The sequence below is a fragment of the Delphinus delphis genome, chromosome 6, assembly GCF_949987515.2.
Source record: "Delphinus delphis chromosome 6, mDelDel1.2, whole genome shotgun sequence".
NCBI classification, from domain to species: Eukaryota; Metazoa; Chordata; class Mammalia; order Artiodactyla; family Delphinidae; genus Delphinus; species Delphinus delphis.
The window spans coordinates 103,943,286-103,959,624 of NC_082688.1; the positions used below are offsets into that span (position 1 = coordinate 103,943,286).

Consider the following 16,339-nt stretch of genomic DNA (forward strand, 5'->3'; position numbering starts at 1 on the left):
TGGTCAAAGATAAATAAGGCAGGGCTTCCCTGGCGGCGCAGTGGTTAAGAATCCGCCTGCCAGTGCAGGGGACATGGGTTCGAGCCCTGGTCCAGGAAGACTCCACATGCTGCAGAGCAACTAAGCCCGTGAGCCACAACTACTGAGCCTGTGCTCTAGAGCCCGCGTGCCAGAACGACTGAAGCCCACGTGCCTAGAACCCGTGCTCCGCAACAAGAGAAGCCACCGCAATGAGAAGCCCGCGCATCGCAACGAAGAGTAGTCCCTGCTCGCCACAACTAGAGAAAGCCCGCACGCAGCAACGAAGACCCAATGCAGCCAAAAATAAATAAATGGAATAAATAAATGTATATAATGAAAAGATAAATAAGGCAGCGCATGTGGAGCACCCAGCACACAGTAGGAGCTTGATCAGTGGTCATTCCCTTCCTAAATCACGCGGGGTTTTCAGGGGGGCGGCCCACCGGGAGCAGAGAACTTGCCTTCTGCCATTTACTTTTTCGGGTGGGGTTTTTTTCCAGATCCCTCACCTGAAAAGGGGTCATATTAAGGACTGTGGACACTGGACACAGATGGAGAAGTAAGGAGATGGCGGTCCCTGGGTGGGGGACGTCAGGGCTCCCCGTTCGCCTCCAATAAGCCGCTTGCTTTACCACCCCTGCCTTGGCCTGAGTGAGGGAGTGCGTCCAGACAGATGCGAATTGCCTTCTGTTCCCGTTCCAGGCCCACAGAGTTGAATCAGATCCTCATTGAGTGGCTGGAGACCGACGCCAGCGACCCACCGGGGGTGTCGAAGCTTTAGGGTGTGACGTGTGTCAGCCGCCAGCAGGCAGTCCAACCGCTGCATCTGCTGGGGCGCTTCTCTGGTACCCGGATGGGGCCTTACCCGCATCTCTCAAAACCAGCAGCGTTGTTCTCAAGGGGTTTGCAGCAAAGAGTGATTTTCTCTAAATGAAATGAGTCAGATTTGACATAATTTTAGATATAGGAATAATCACATGTGATTAATCCTCTGGGTATAAACGTATCGCTTTATGTCTAAGGATGGTTAGTGTTCTGTGGGGGACAGAACGGGATGGCCAGGGGGTGATTTCTCTTTGATAATCAAGTCAGCGTTTTGATGATGCAAAATCAGCAATTTAGAAGCTTTTCAGCAGAGATGGGAACTCCTTTATGCAATAAAATGAAGACAACTGGCTTAGTGCTGTTTGAGTTCTTGGGAGAAAAGCAGAGTGATTGTTCTAAGAAAGTATCGCGTTTGGGTGAACACTGTTTCCTCTGCTCTGACTCTCTACGAGTCTGCATGATCTGGGACAGTGCTGTCTGGTAGAACTTTCTTTTTTTATTAATTTATTTTATTGAAGTGTAGTTGATTTACAATGTCGTGTTAATTTCTGCTGTAGAGCAAAGTGATTCAGGTACATATGTGTGTCCATTCTTTTTCATATTCTTTTCCGTGATGGTTTATCATGGGATATTGAATATAGTTCTCTGTGCTATACAGTAGGACTTTGTTGTTTATACATTCTATATGTAGTAGTTCGCATCTGCTAATCCCAAACTACTAATCCATCCCTCCCCCACCCCCCTCCCCCTTGGCAACCACAAGCCTGTTCTTTATGTCTGCGAGTCTGTTTCTGTTTTGTAGATAAGTTCATTTGTATCATATTTCAGATTCCACATGTAAGTGATATCATATGGTTTTTGTCTTTCTCTGACTTACTTCACTTAGTATGACAACTTCTAGGTCCATCCATGTTGCTGCAAATGGCAGTATTTCATTCTTTTTTATGGCTAATATTCCACATCTTCGTTACCCATTCATCTGTTGATGGACACTTAGGTTGCTTCCATGTCTTGGCTATTGTAAATAGTGTCGGAACAAACATAGGGTGCATGTATCTTTTCAAACTATAGTTTTCTCCAGATATATGCCCAGAAGTGGGATAACAGGCTCAGATGGCAACTCTATTTTTAGCTTTTTGGGGAACCTCCATACTGTTTTCATAGTGGCTGCACCAATTTATATTCCCGTGCAACTTTCTGACACGATTGAAATGGTTGGTTCTGTGCTACCAGATAGAGTGGCCACGAGCCACGCGTGGCCATGTGCCCTGTCTCCCTGCTCTGTTGGCATGGTGTGCTCACCAATCTATGTTCACCTCCCTCGCTGCTCTTTCTGCAGGGCAAGCTTGTGGACAAGGTGGTGTCTCCAGGCTGAATTCTGAATTAGGATGAATGTAAATTAACCAGGCAGAAAAGGGTACGTATGTCCGGGTGTGTGCAGAAAGCAAGGGGCAGCTTAGAAATGTTAACAGCGATCATTCTTAAACACCCCTGTGTGCCTGGAGCCCCACACTGACCAACGCTTATCCTTCCCATTTAACAGATGGGAAAACTGAGGTTCACATAATTTGCCCAAGGTCACTTGGCTAGTGCGGGGCAGAGCCTAGATTCAGATGCATGCTGTCTGGTTCTGCAGGCTGAGCTCCTTCTACCAAAAGCTCTTTTCTTTTCTAAATCTGTGGTGAGACTACCCAGATCAAATCCCTGCTCGGCCACTGACCACAGAGTGACCTCGAGAAAGAGGTCACTGTGCTTCAGTTTCCTCTATTAGAAAAGGACATTAATAGCACCAAACTCGTAGGTGGTCGTGAGTATTAAATGAGTGAATACGTACAGGGCCCTAGAACGGTGCCTGGCACAGAGGCAGTGCTACTGAAGTATTAGCCATAAAATTTCCGGTTTATCCCAGGATGAGGCTTTTGAGGGCTTTAAACTTCCAACCAGCCCAGCACCACCTCCTCCCTTTTGGATCAGAGAATTAAAGGACTCATTGAAAAAGCAACTGCGTGCTCTGGGGGAATGACTACAGGAGCCGGCTAACATTATTTCACTAACTGCGTGTGTCCAGGCTTATTTGTCCAGAATTGGTTGGAGGAAACAAGAACCTTAGAACATCTCTCATCTGAAGAAGCACAAGTAGGCAAACCTATTCGGCCTGTCTCCATTTCCAGTATTCTACCCAGTAATCTCTGTAAACCATTCAAAATGTTCAGAAATTCTACTCTTTCGGCAAATAAGGGCCGGACGAATCTAGTTCGTAGCATTGCAACACAAATATCACCAGTCATACAAGATTAAGGGTCATAAAAAAAACGCTCCTTTGGAAAAGGTCTTTAGGTCATTCCCGAAAATACTTTTCAGATGCCTTGTTAACTACAAGTTGTTTGAAGTATGTTCAAATTGATTTGATTTTAAAATGTTATTTTTATTTCAGACTACAAAGGGCATAAATAACAAGTGTATTTACCTCTGCAGAGGGAAATAGCTTTTTAAAAGAGGCATGGAAGACCCCACCCACATATCAGTGAGATCATAGAGCTCCCTCCAGGGAGCTGAGATCATTCCCAGGTTCTGTCCTCACACCCGGTGGCTGTCAACTAGCAGGGTCCAAGGTTTCCAGGAGAAATATCTTCTAAAAATGCATCTATTTAGAACATGCGACAAAAAGCTATTCCTGTCTCTCTTGGGGTATAACGAACCCACGGTTTTAGGCCTGGAAGTGACTCTAAGGCCCACTGTTCACACTGACATTACCATGAGCACAAATTAAAACTAAACAATGGTTAAAATATGTAGGTCAGAAGCTCAAAGGTTTTGGCAACAAGAATTGGGTGGGAAATGTCATGCCTCGCAGTTCAAAGGAATCCATCTGGCCACACATAAAATACTTTCTTGGCACTTGTGGAAGTTTCTCCCCAGTGTTGGCCGCTGCACCCAATTGTTAATTGTTTCTTCTGCCAGACTGTCAGCTTCTTGGGATTGGAGCCTGCCTGTCTAGGTGATTCATCCTTGACCCTAGCCCAGCGCATGCCTGGTGTTTTGAATGGGTAAATGAGTTAGTTTCAAATGCTTAGTATTTGATGTCCTGCTTCATGAGATGGATGACCAATGGGCTGAGTCTTTTCACCGTCCCAAGCCTCGGTAGATCTCTTACTGTTGGCGTGTGTGCCGATAGCACTGAATTCAGGAGAAGACATCCAGATTCTAGACATCTGCACGTCTTCCCTAGGATCCGTTGGATAAACCACGAGGGTATGTCACTGTGCTTCTGCTTCATGAGACAAATGCGATAATTGTTTTAATAACACAGTTGAAGCATTTAAAGATACTGTAGGTTTTTACAGCTTTCATATTGATAAGGTATGGGTAGTCATTTTGGCAGTTTACCTAAATACATTTTGTCTTATTTCCATACATATTTCCTGGATTTTGAGGCTGGTACCTGCTTTAGAAAGAATACCAGTGATACCCCTATGCCTGTAAATTCACTTTTTTAAAAGTTGTGGTCAAACTTGCGTAACATAAAATTTACCATTTTTCAGTGCACAGCTCAGTGGCGTTAAGTACGTTCACATGGCTGTGTAGCCGTCACCACCGTCCATCTCCACAACATTTTCATCTTCCCAAGCAACCCTGTCCCCATGAAACACTAACTCTCTTTTCTCCATCCCCCAGTTCCTGGAAACCCCCATTCTAGTTTCCGTCTCTATAAATCTGGCTCCTCTAGTTACTTCATATAAGTGGATTCATACCGTATTTGTCTTTTTGTAACTGGCTTTATTTCACTTAGTATAAGATCCTGTCAGGGAGGAAGAAAACTTTCCTCTACCTTCTATGTTCTTCTGGCTGGTCTAAGAATTAAATTGACATGAGATAGATTAACAGGAAAGATCAAATTTAATTTTACACATAACGGGAACCCTACATACGTGAGAGGGTCAGAGAGAGAAAAGTAAAATGAGGTATATGTGCCCCCCTGAGCTAAGGAATGGGATAGGAGCCTGGGGCTTCCAAGGACAGGAGGGTCATTCACAGGATGATAAAAGGAAGAGCAGATGCTGGGTACTTAGGTATTTGCCCTGCCATATACATGGTGCCACTCAGACAGAATTTATCTCCGGTAATAACTCTTTTCTGGGAAAAATCCCCAATTTAACTTCTTGTAGGTAGTTGAGGAAGGAGCAGTAGTTTCTCTTGAACCCACAGGAGCTCTATTGCCTTTAGCTCCTCGTGCAAAAGTAACACACTCTGGGGAGGCTCGTTCTGAGCCCCTGAAATCCTCAAGGCTCGTCCATGTTGTGGCCTGTGTCAGAATTTCCTTCCTTTTTAAGGCTGAATAATATTGCGTTGTGTGTATATTCCACATTTTGTTGATCCAATCATACATCAGTTGAGACTTGGGTGTACAAGTAAGTATCTCTTAAAGGCCCTGCTTTCAGTTCTTCTGTGTACGTACCCAGAGGTGGGATTGCTGGATCGTACGGGAATTCTCTCCACGGTAGGGTTTTCCACACGGACTGAAGCATTTTACATTCCCATCAGCAATGCCGAGGGTTTCCGTTTCTCCACATCATCACTGTCGCTCGTTGTTTTCTGAGTTTTGGGTAATAGCCATCCTAATGGGTTTGAAGCGGCATCTCTTTGTGGTTTGGATTTGCATTTCCCTAGTACTAAGTGACCAGCATCTTTTCATGCGCTATTCACCATTTGTTTATCTTCTTTGGAGAAATGGGCATTCTTTGCCCGTTTTTAAATCAGGGTTGGGCTTTGGTTGTTGTAGGAGTTCTTTATACACTCTGGATATTAATCCATTATATGATTTGCAAATATTTTCTCCCATTCTGCAGGTCATAAACTCACTTTTTAATCAAGTAGAAATTTACTTCCAATTTTAAAAGGACCTGGGTTAGGACCTAACCTCTGTTTTGTATGTAGTTCCTTTACTGTTTTGCATAAAGTTGCTGCCAAGATGGATGGGCGGAATGCCTCAGCACTGGGGAGCTTGTGTGACTGTTTGGCTTGTATCAGAATTTGGAAGACAAAAACGAGTCTTTGTTTATGCAAATCAAGGTAAGAAGAATCCAGAGAAAGCCCCAAACAGTGGTCTTGGTTGCCATTGGAATAGACTGAGGAGATGTATTATTTGGTCAGTGTCTCCATCAGTTATCCTGGATTGAGATGGAAGGGAACGCTAAGAAGCAGGGGATGCTTTAAACCTTGCCATCCAGCTTTGTCATTTGTTGAATGACAACAAATGAACTTTATGCCTTACAGAAGCCTTTTTATTTATTTATTTTTAATAGATCTTTATTGGAGTATAATTGCTTCACAATACTGTGTTAGTTTCTGTCGCCCGACAGAGCGAATCAGCCATCTGCATACACATGTCCCCATATCCCCTCCCTCTTGAGCCTCCCTCCCTCCCCCCCCCATCCCCTCCTCGAGGTCATCGCAAAGCACCGAGTAGCTCTCCCCGTTCTGTGCTGCTGCTTCCCACCAGCCAACTATTTTACATTCAGTACAGCAGCCTTTTTATTTTTATTTATTTATTATTTATTTATTTTTACATCTTTATTAGAGTATAATTGCTTTACAATGGTGTGTTAGTTTCTGCTTCATAACAAAGTGAATCAGTTATACATATGCATATGTCCCCATATCTCCTCCCTCTTGCGGCTCCCTCCCTCCCACCCTCCCTATCCCACCCCTCCAGGTGGTCACAAAGCACCGAGCTGATATCCCTGTGCTATGCAGCTGCTTCCCACTAGCTATCTACCTTAAGTTTGGTAGTGTATATATGTCCATCAGCCTTTTTTTTTAATTTAATTAATTTAATTAATTTATTTATGGCTGTGTTGGGTCTTCGTTTCTGTGCGAGGCTTTCTCTAGTTGTGGCAAGCGGGGGCCACTCTTCATCGCGGTGCGCGGGCCTCTCACTATCGCGGCCTCTCGTTGCAGAGCACAGGCTCCAGACACGCAGGCTCAGTAATTGTGGCTCACGGGGCTAGTTGCTCTGCGGCATGTGGGATCTTCCCGGACCAGGGCTTGAACCCGTGTCCCCTGCATTGGCAGGCAGATTCTCAACCACTGCGCCACCAGGGAAGCCCCATCAGCCTTTTTAAAGAGAACGAGCTGGCTGAGTGGGACTAGGAAGTATATCTACTGATCAGAAAACATTAAACACTCTTCTAAATGTTCACAGTGTTTCAGGTAACTTAACTGTGTTAAGTTACCATGTACGAATTGTATATTAAGGACTCGTTTTCACTGATTAATAAGCACAGGAGGGGAAATGATTTTTAAAAGAAGCTTCAGCGGCCATCGAGATGGTAACATTAATTTCCCTTGCCAACAAATGTTTGAAAAAGTTAAGACTCAGCAAGTATAGAACAAGCTGAGTCCTTCAGACAAGAAGAAATGAGCAATATACCATTGACCTCAACCACGAGGTGGTGGCGAGGCAGATTCAATTAACTGATAGACATCATTTTTGCTGATCTTTATATTTCTTTTCATGTCATTTTATTTTTTTTTTCCATAAAGGCGATTCATAAAAGTGATACGACTGGCTTGGGGGTGAGGGAGGAAGCGTTCCATGCAAGGGTGGTAGCACAGGGTGAAGAAAGCAAGCCTGCTGGGTGACTCCAGGCTTCAGGAAATCTCAGCAGAGGAGGGAAGGGAGCCTGCAGGCAGGCTGGGGGCACAGTCCAGGCCCACCGACACCCATGGCATCCAGCTTCTGGAATGTCCTGCCTCAGAATACATTCACCCAAAGGAGAAAAACTGGCTTCCACTGTAGTTGCAGAGGAACATCTGTGGGTGGGCGCGGGGTTCATTTCGCCTGAAGCTGTGGGACAGGGCTTGAGGGTGAGCGGGAAGCAAGCTATTTATTTGGGGTGGCATCGGGCTGTCCCCTCCCCTCCTTGCCAGGGGCCTCTTTGCCCTCCTGGCATGATGCGTACCCCACCCCATCTGGTGGCCACAGCCCCTGGACCCCCTTCCAACTCGGAGGAGGGACCCCTCAGCCCTTGGGCCTCCCCGCTGCACCCCTACCAAGGCCTGCCTCTCCCAGGCAGGGAGTCTGTGGGGAGGTGCCCTCGGGTGGTGGAGCTGGCAGCCTTGGAGCGCCCTGGCCCTGACTTCCACCAGGGAAGCCCGAGGGAAGCAGCGCAGAGGCGAGAGGGCTTGTTCTTCTCCCGCATGAAGTCCTTGGTGGAGACCCTAGCACAGGGGCTTGCAGGCAGCCACAGCAGAGAACCACAGACTGAGTGGCTTCAACAACGGACACTCGTGGTCTCACAGCTCTGGAGGGTGGAAGTCTAAGGCCAAGCAGTCGCAGGGTTGGTTTCTCCTGAGGCCTCTCTCCTTGGCGTGTAGACAGCCGTCTTCTCCCTGCGTCCTCACTTGGCCTTCCGTTTGTGTCTGTGTCCTAATCTCCTCTTATTTAGACACAGTCATATTGGATCGGGGCCCATTCCAATGACCTCATTTTAACTTTACCTCCAAAAATCCCATCTCCAAATACAGTCACATTCTGAGGTCCTGGGGGTTAAGGCTTCAACCTAGGAACTTGGTGGGGGGAACACGATTCAGCCCGTAACACAGGTCCCAGCTCTTGTGCCACATCGGCTCCTTTCTGTGGCCCTGAGCTCTGCAGATTCCTCACCCGTACCTGGGACTTCCCTCTCTGCTGTTGAGCTGCTGCTAAGCGATCATAAACAACAGCATCTCCACTAGCTGGGATCTCCCTGTGGGGAGCACATGGCTACCACTCCCCCTCAGCACACAACCTTGCAGTTGGGGAGTGTGATCACGCACACACACACATGCACACGCACACACATATGCACCCGGCAGCTGGAGAAGATCCTCGTTTGGGGGACACAGGTGTCCCCCAACCCCCATTCCAGAACTTCTTCTGTGTATATCTGACCCCAAGCTCCGATCCTCCAGCCCAGCCTCGCCTCCAAAACCCTGGAGCTGTTGCTCACGCTTCCCGCTAGACCCCAGCTCTTGGCTTGGAGAGATCGAATGCCAAGATGCTCAGTGACTGATTAATCTGTTCATTGCACAAACGTGCCTCAGAGGCTGGTGCGGTGCCAGGCACTGAGCCAAGGGGTGGTGACGTGGACAGGGATGTCCCAAGGAGCCTGCCACCGAAAGCTCAACGCTGGGGGCAGATGCAAGAGCTTGAAACCTTTTCCAGCGCTGATGGTGTCCCGGGGCTCCTCAGACGTCTGCTCTAACCTTTATGTCCACCCAGAGGATTAGGCAAAAGTGCCACCACTTTATTGGAGAGAAAACCGAGCTTCACAGAGGTTAACCCGCAAGGCATGGAAGAGGAACCCAGGTCTGCCTGCCTTAAGGCCTGGGGAAGGAAGACCTCAGCTAGAAGACTCTGCCTGGTCCGAGTGTCACTCGTCCGCCCCCCCCATACCCCGTCCCCCGCGCCCCCGTGCTACAGCCACCAGCATCCTGTTCTGTCTCCCTATAGCGATGGGCAGCCTGGTGCATCCCTCCCCCAGCTCTGACAAATGAACTAACACGCGGGCCCCCATGTCACAGCCTCCCCTGACCTGCGGCATTAAGGACCCAGTTTCGAGGCCGGGGGTCCTCCGGCTCCAGAATGCCTGTACTTGGTGTCAGAGCTCAACAGCTTTCGGGAAGAGAGCAGCCGCCTTGTAAACGCTGCCTGCCCACCCTGCGGCCTGAGAGGAGCCCCGGGGCAGGGGGCAGGCCGAACTGCTGTTTGTCTGGGTGGAGCCTGTCGTCACACTGTTTATCCACCTCTGCCGGGCCCCAAGCCCCTCTGTGTGCTGCAGCTGCAGAGTCGGCCCTGAGCTCCCGCGGTCACCGTCACCGCGCTGCTGGTTCCAGCCCCCCGCTCCACCTGGCCTCCGCACCCCGCTGCCCTGTGCTCTGCTCCACGAGGAGTCCGGAGTCCGCCAAGGCCACTGACCCACCGCTGGAGCCATGGTAGGTCCACGTGGCCAGCCGTTCAGCCCTGCCGGTCCGCATCCAGGCTGGGCCTGTGAACCCGGCTTGGGAGGGCAAAATGAGGGCAGGTGTGGGGCTACTGGGAGGCCACGGGGAAGCTCTTGAATGGACTCGCGGCTCTGGGGAGCCACTGGGGTGCTGGGGAAGGGATGGAAGAGGAAGGCCGGGGTTGGACTCCTGTGTCTTTCCTTGGTTGCTCTGTGATCTCGGGGAGGTTACTCTACCTCTCTGGGCCTCAGTTTCTGCTCCTGAAAATGAGAGTAATATTACCTATTTCGTGGCTTTATTGTAAGGCCTAAATAAGGTGTGACATGCGGAGAGATATGACATGTGGAGGACCCCGGAACAGTGCCCAGCCCACAGCGGGGATCCCACAAACGGGAGTCTTTTCCCCAAGGCTCTCTGCTGTGGCCTCCAGGCCAGGAAACGCTGCTGTGCTGTCTCCCAGGGCTGCACCCCTGATCTCATGTAGGCCCCCTTCTCCGAAGGAGGGGCCGAGTTTTCTGCGTGATCTGCTGCGCTGACCATGGGGGTCAAGGGAGATCGTAGCAGGAAGCCCGCACGTGGCTGCACGGCTTTAGAGCTTCCACTGTGTGTTTGAGCTTCCCAGTGGCTCAGCGCCGTGGCCCCAGCCTCCCATCTCTACAATGTTGGGACAGTGGGATGGGGGTCAGGGCAGCCCTAGACCACTTACTGGTGGTGACCCGGGTTTTGTCCTATCACAGGTCCATGGGTACAAAGGAGTCAAATTCCAAAACTGGGCAAGGACCTATGGCTGTTACCCGGAGATGTACTACCAGCCCACGTCCGTGGAGGAGATCAGAGAGGTGAGTGTCCATCTCAGCACGGCGCACAACGGTCGAGCCGCTGGACCTCCAGCTCCATCTGGGCCCTGCGGACCAGGCCAGCCCCAGAGAGGAGGTGGGCTTCCCAGCTAAGACCCTCATCCCCAGCCCAGAACTGCCGGTGGGGTGACAGCTCCACGGGGTCGGCGGCAGCTGAACGCTGCTGCTGCGTGACCACTTGTGCTGTCTGCCCATGACCGCCAGATTTTTATTTCCGGCTCAGGTCTCTTCTCTGAGCTTCAGATTCGTTTTGACTTCTTTCATCAAAGACATCACAAACTTACATGCCCCAAATGATGTTTTTGATGTTTGCTTTCAACCTGTCCTCGTGTAGTCTTCCCTGACTCTATACCAACCACGGGATTGCTCAGACTAGAAGCCAGGAAGTAGGTCACTGTCCCTTATCGGACCTCAGCAAGTCCTGCCTCAGAAGTTTCTAGAACCCACCTCCCTCTCTCCGGCACTGTTGTCACTAAGCCCAGGCCACCACCCCTTCCTCACATGCCGTGGCCTGTGATGGCCTCAACCCTGATCTCCCAGCTTCAGTTCTTACCTCCCGCAAATGCACTTTCCACAATCAGCAAAAGTAATTTTCTTAAAATCTAAGTTGAATTGGGCTACTTCCTTGCTCTTCAGAAGCTTTCATTGTTTGTGGAATAAAACCCCAACTCCTGACCCCAAGGCCATGCATCCTCTGGGCCTGTCTCTCCAGCCTCCCTAAGGTCCCTCTCTCCCTGGCTCGCTACCTCCGTACCTTAGTACTTGCTGTTCCCACTGCCTGGGATGCCTGTCCCATCACTTTTAATGAGACTGACTCCTTTTCATCCTTTAGGTCTCAAAGTAAATCACCTCCTCAGAGGCTTCCCAGACCATCTTATCTGAGTATTTCCCCATCTTCTGTATCTCAGCTCCTTGCTTATTTCTTTCATTGCATGTTCAAAACCTGCGGTGATTTCATTGACATGAACATTTGCATGCTTTTGTCTCTCTCCCTCATAAGGATTTAAGACCATGCTTGTCTTCTTTTCCATTTTATCCTCAGCACCCAGCCCTGTGACCTGTACACAGGAAGCACTTACTGAATATTTGTTGAATGAGTGAATGAATGAATGAATGAATGGACATGACCCGACTTCTGCCCTTAAAAGACCTGCCCCTAAGACAGGCTGCATGTGACTAACCCCAGAGGATGCAGACGTTTCACGAGCACCAGCAGAGAACAGAGAAGGGAGAAATTCATGCTGTGTGTGTGTGCATGGGTGTGAGTCTGTGCACAGGTGTGTGTGAGGGCACTTGGAGGAGAGTGGTGGGAACGGCACTGTCACCACTGAGTGATCAGCACCACTGCTTCATATCTGTGGTCTCATCCATCCCCACAACCCCCTGTGAGGTAGTGATTATTACCCCCATTTTCCAGATGAGCAAACTGAGGCTCAGAGAGGCTTTGTAATTTTCCCATATTAGTAAGTGTCAGAGCCAGGATCCAAACCAGGATTCAAAACCCCCAACCTCTCATGCATGAGAATGAAGGGAGGTGGTCGCTGAGCCGGGCCCTGGAGGATGCACAGGAGCTCCACAGGGAGCTGGGCAAGGGCAGTGTGAGGTGAAGGAAGGTGAGGAGGACACCTGGAGAGTCGTCAGACATGGCTGCCGGAGGGTGCATGGGGGAAGGGGAGGGCAGAAGAGGAAGGCTGGGAGGCAAAGTGGCTTTGAACAGATCTGAGGGCCTTGAATGCCGAGGCAATATGCTTCATTCTGAGCTGAGGGGAGAGGGTGGAGGGGTGCTGATGTCCTGCGTGTGAAGGCTGTTTCTAGCCATGCTAGCCTGCACGACTGTGAATTACGAATAGGAGGAGGCTACTGCAGGCCTGTGTTTCCCTGGAGAGCTGTTAGGGTTGGTGGGGGGCGGGGGGGGGGAAATAAAAATAGTTGTGTGGTCAAGGGAGTGCGAGGGAGATGGTGTTAAACAGATGTCTTCATTGTATCGACATTCAGTAGAACCTGCAGCCTTAAACGTGCTTCGCGCGTGGGGGTGGGCGTGGAAGACAAGTGCCATGGGGCATTTCCCAATCTTCCTTGACCCCGGAACCCCTCGAGGTATAAATCCTGAGACTGCTGTTCCACGCCCAGACACAAGGGTGAAAGAGTATGGATTCCTTTGAGTGACACCATGCATTCATTTCTTTATTCATTCAAGATCACTAGAGACGGCCTATTCCCGTCAGGCCCGGGGTAGACATGGGGGGCTACGGTGTCAAATTAAGCCACCGCCCCTGCCCCCGGGAGCCTTCATCCACCCTGGGAGGCAGCTGAGGCCCATGTGGGCCAACACGAGGAGACGGGCCTTCTTCTGAAGGTGCCGGGTGCCTTTGAAAGGTTTTGGCGAGGAGAAGAATGTGATCAGGTTTGCCAGCTGCCTCGGGGAGCACACCCAGGAGCCCCACTTTGGGGTGCTTCCTTGGTTCTCCCTCCCACTCGCTCTCCGGCCCGTCTCTCTGGCTCTTTCCCGTAGTGGCCTGCACAGCGGCCTCCAGCCAGGCAGGGCCTTGGGGGGCTGGGGGCCCAGAGCCTGGGTGGCCCCACGGCCTCACAGGGAAAGGCCTGGGCCGGGGCTGACGCAGGCGTTGCCTCAGCAGGTGCTGGCCCTGGCCAGGCAGCAGAACAAGCGGGTGAAGGTGGTGGGCGGTGGCCACTCACCTTCAGACATCGCCTGCACCGACGGCTTCATGATCCACATGGGCAAGATGAACCGCGTCCTCAAGGTACCAGGAGCCCTGGGCTCCCCACCGCTGCTGGGCCCCATGCCGGGCAGCCATGGTCTCCGTCTCAGAGTCCAGGCGGACACTCCTTAGCCTTTTCCCTTGGGCCTTATCCCCTCCCCACCTCTGAGTCCCAAGGTGACCCCCCAATTCCTGGTCCCCAGTGATCGCCCCTCCCCGGGGTCCTGCCTGGGCTTGCTCAGGCCTCTCGTCTGGTCTGTGCGCCCCCTTGTGGCCACGGAGAGGATGTCCTTCCTCCCCTCCGGCCAGAGCCTCCTCTCCACTTCTCTAGAACAAGAATGGCAAGTCAGGCCCCCAGAGGTGGACTCACAATGACAAATCCAGAAGCCTTTGCACTTAACTTGTTTTACGTATGGGGAAACTGAAGATCAGAGAGGGAGAGTGATTTGCCTAAGGTCACACAGCCGATCAGCAGCTGAGCGGGCCGCAAACTCAGGGGTCTGACATCAGCCCTGTGCTGGGATACTGTCCATGCAATTCAGCCATGAATTCAGGCCCCACCACCACCACCTCAGGTGCCTGCCTGGGAGTGAGAGTACTGGCAGGCGTGCCGCCCGTTAGGAGGGCTCCTGTTCTCACCTGACCTGACGGGGCCAGCTCCCCCGAGCTGTAATTTTTGCCAGGTACCCTCCCCTCCAGCCGTGCTAGCAGAGGTTCTGGGTTTCTCTCTACTATTTATTTCCTGATTTGCTCAGGCTGACGGTCACCACCCCGTAGAAAATGTTCCAGTCAAGACATCAGTCATGGCAGAAATTAACTCTGATCGCTAATTAGTGAGGACTGCGCTCCAGTAATTGATTTTGCCAGGCTCTGCGCCCGGGGTCAATGGAACGCGTGTTTTGGAGTCGCACAGATGGGATTCTCATCTCCGTTCCACCACCGATGTTTGTGTGACCTTGGGCAAGTGACTCCAAGTCCCTGAACTTGAGTCTCCTCGCTGTGAAATGGAGGGAGACTTCTCCTCCCCCAGCCCCCGGGGCAGCCATGGTTGGGGGCGGTGGGTCTCAGGACACAGCACGGTTCTCCCAATCCCGCAGTGACTTGGGCAAATCCCTTCTCTTCCCTGCTTCTTATTTCTTTCCCCTGGGAAAAGAAGGGTTACGCAGAGTAGTCCCAAAGCCCCAGCACTCTAGGGCTCTGTCTGCACCCCTTTGGCTGCCTGCAGCGGGAGACACGCTTGTACTCACAGCCCTGCGGGACTGCAGGACAAGGACTGAGCGACGGCCTAGCTCATCCCAATCTCTGCTGGTCTCTTGCAGGTGGACATGGAGAAGAAGCAGGTGACCGTGGAGGCCGGCATCCTCCTGGCTGACCTGCACCCACAGCTGGACAAGCACGGCCTGGCCTTGTCCAAGTAAGAGCCACCTCCCTGATTCCCAGGTGGGCCAGTGATGGCCCCTGATCCCTGCCCTGGCCTTGGCTGGACACTCAAGCATCTGTCAGGAGCCAAAGAGAAGCACTTCTTAGGATGCACCTGTTTCTCTGGACCCCTGTTCCTCCCCCACAGAGTACCCATCTCCCCATCCCCTGTGTTCAGGGGCTATTGTGTGAGAGTAGAAAGAAACAGGCTAGCATTTAAAAAAGTCTAGTACAGGGATGGGAAAACCATGCATTAAGCCTTTCTTAAAACTTGGAATAAAACTATATGAACCCAAACCGAAAGATATACAAAGTAAGCACTCAGAGAAGCAGAAGAGCATATGCTGATTGAGACACAGGGCTTCCTGGTTTACCTATATGTGGCTTCACTTGTTTTTCCTTCCAAACATGGTATCAGTGAATGCTCAAGTTTAATATCAGGAGGTTTCCACTGAAATAGGAAATGAATTTGGCTGAATGCAGCCAAAGGAGTGAATGTCTAACTGTGGGGCTTCAACCACTAGAAACAAGTGACAGAATTATTTTGGATATTGGGGTAGCAATCTCTTCACAGCTGGAAATTGCCACCATAGAAGCCTGTGGTTGGTCTTCAAGTGTGGGTGGTCCATTCACCTAGCTTTCTCATTGCAGGCCCTGAGGCATCACTATACTTTTTCACTCTGAAAACCATTCTGTTTCTGCCTCTCCAAGGGTCATGGCAACTCAAACATTTATGGAGTGTCTACCAAGTGCAGGCTTTGTTCAGGCCCAGAAGAGGCCAGGATGAATAAAACCCAGACCCACTCACAAGGAGCTCCCTGCAAGGCGGGGAGACAAACCCACGAAGTGACAAGCGTGACACAAAGCAAGAGGCTCAATGCCAGAGAGGTGTTCAGGGCACCGTGGTGTTCTTGGGGGCCCGTGTTCAGCCTTGGCAGGCAGGGGAATGTGTGAATGGATGGGAATCAGGGCAGGCTTCCTGCAAGAGGGGCCTCTTGGTTGAGCCCTAAAGGATGACCTGATGTGAACCAGAAAAACGAGAGGAGAGAAGGGATTCAGGCAGAGAGAGCAGCGTGAGTGAAAGCCCAGGAGAGGGAAGGTGTGGGAGTGTGCAGGGGTCTGTACGCAGCTAGCGGACACATCTCCAGGACCAGCAGGAGATACGTTCTGTTAATCACAGGCTTTAGCTTCTGGGCCCTGGAGCATCTCTGTGCCCTGTTCATGATGTATCTCTGTCCTCCCTGGGGACCCAGTCCTCCTCAAGTACCTGCCTGCACAGGGCTCATCTGCCTCTCAAAGGGAGTTTGGATGTCCTGTCCTGTGTATCCCAGGGGCCACCTAGGTCTGCAGCTCCAAGGATGCTGTGGGGACCTCGGGAGTGGCTGGGGGCTTGGGGGGAAGCACAGAGCTGTGTCAGGCCGCATGCCGGTGGCTTGATGCCCTCTCTCATCCTATCATCATCCCTGGGAGGAAGGCCCCATTTAAGGATGCAGAAAGCAGGGTCTTGAGGCA

At 50.9% G+C, this 16,339-nt stretch overlaps 2 protein-coding genes across 6 annotated transcripts in view; both read left to right on the plus strand.

Annotated features, from left to right (window-relative positions):
* Window positions 1–1,198, plus strand: part of EPHX2 (epoxide hydrolase 2) — a 58,780-nt gene extending 57,582 nt beyond the window's left edge. For both annotated transcript variants that reach the window (XM_060015215.1, XM_060015214.1), the window contains exons 18-19: window positions 522–580; window positions 724–1,198. In XM_060015215.1, coding sequence (XP_059871198.1) covers window positions 522–580; window positions 724–802 — 138 coding nt within the window. In that variant the 3' untranslated portion in view covers window positions 803–1,198. The remainder of the gene's footprint in view (window positions 1–521; window positions 581–723) is intronic.
* Window positions 1,199–6,944: 5,746 nt separating this feature from the next.
* The window catches only part of LOC132427572 (L-gulonolactone oxidase), a 32,365-nt gene continuing 22,970 nt past the window's right edge, over window positions 6,945–16,339 (plus strand). The window contains exons 1-4 of one of the 4 annotated variants that reach the window (XM_060015216.1): window positions 6,945–9,822; window positions 10,569–10,670; window positions 13,322–13,450; window positions 14,728–14,822. In XM_060015216.1, the coding sequence (XP_059871199.1) occupies window positions 9,820–9,822; window positions 10,569–10,670; window positions 13,322–13,450; window positions 14,728–14,822 (329 nt within the window). In that variant the 5' untranslated portion in view covers window positions 6,945–9,819. The remainder of the gene's footprint in view (window positions 9,823–10,568; window positions 10,671–13,321; window positions 13,451–14,727; window positions 14,823–16,339) is intronic. The other 3 variants (XM_060015217.1, XM_060015218.1, XM_060015219.1) reach the window with 3 other exon arrangements.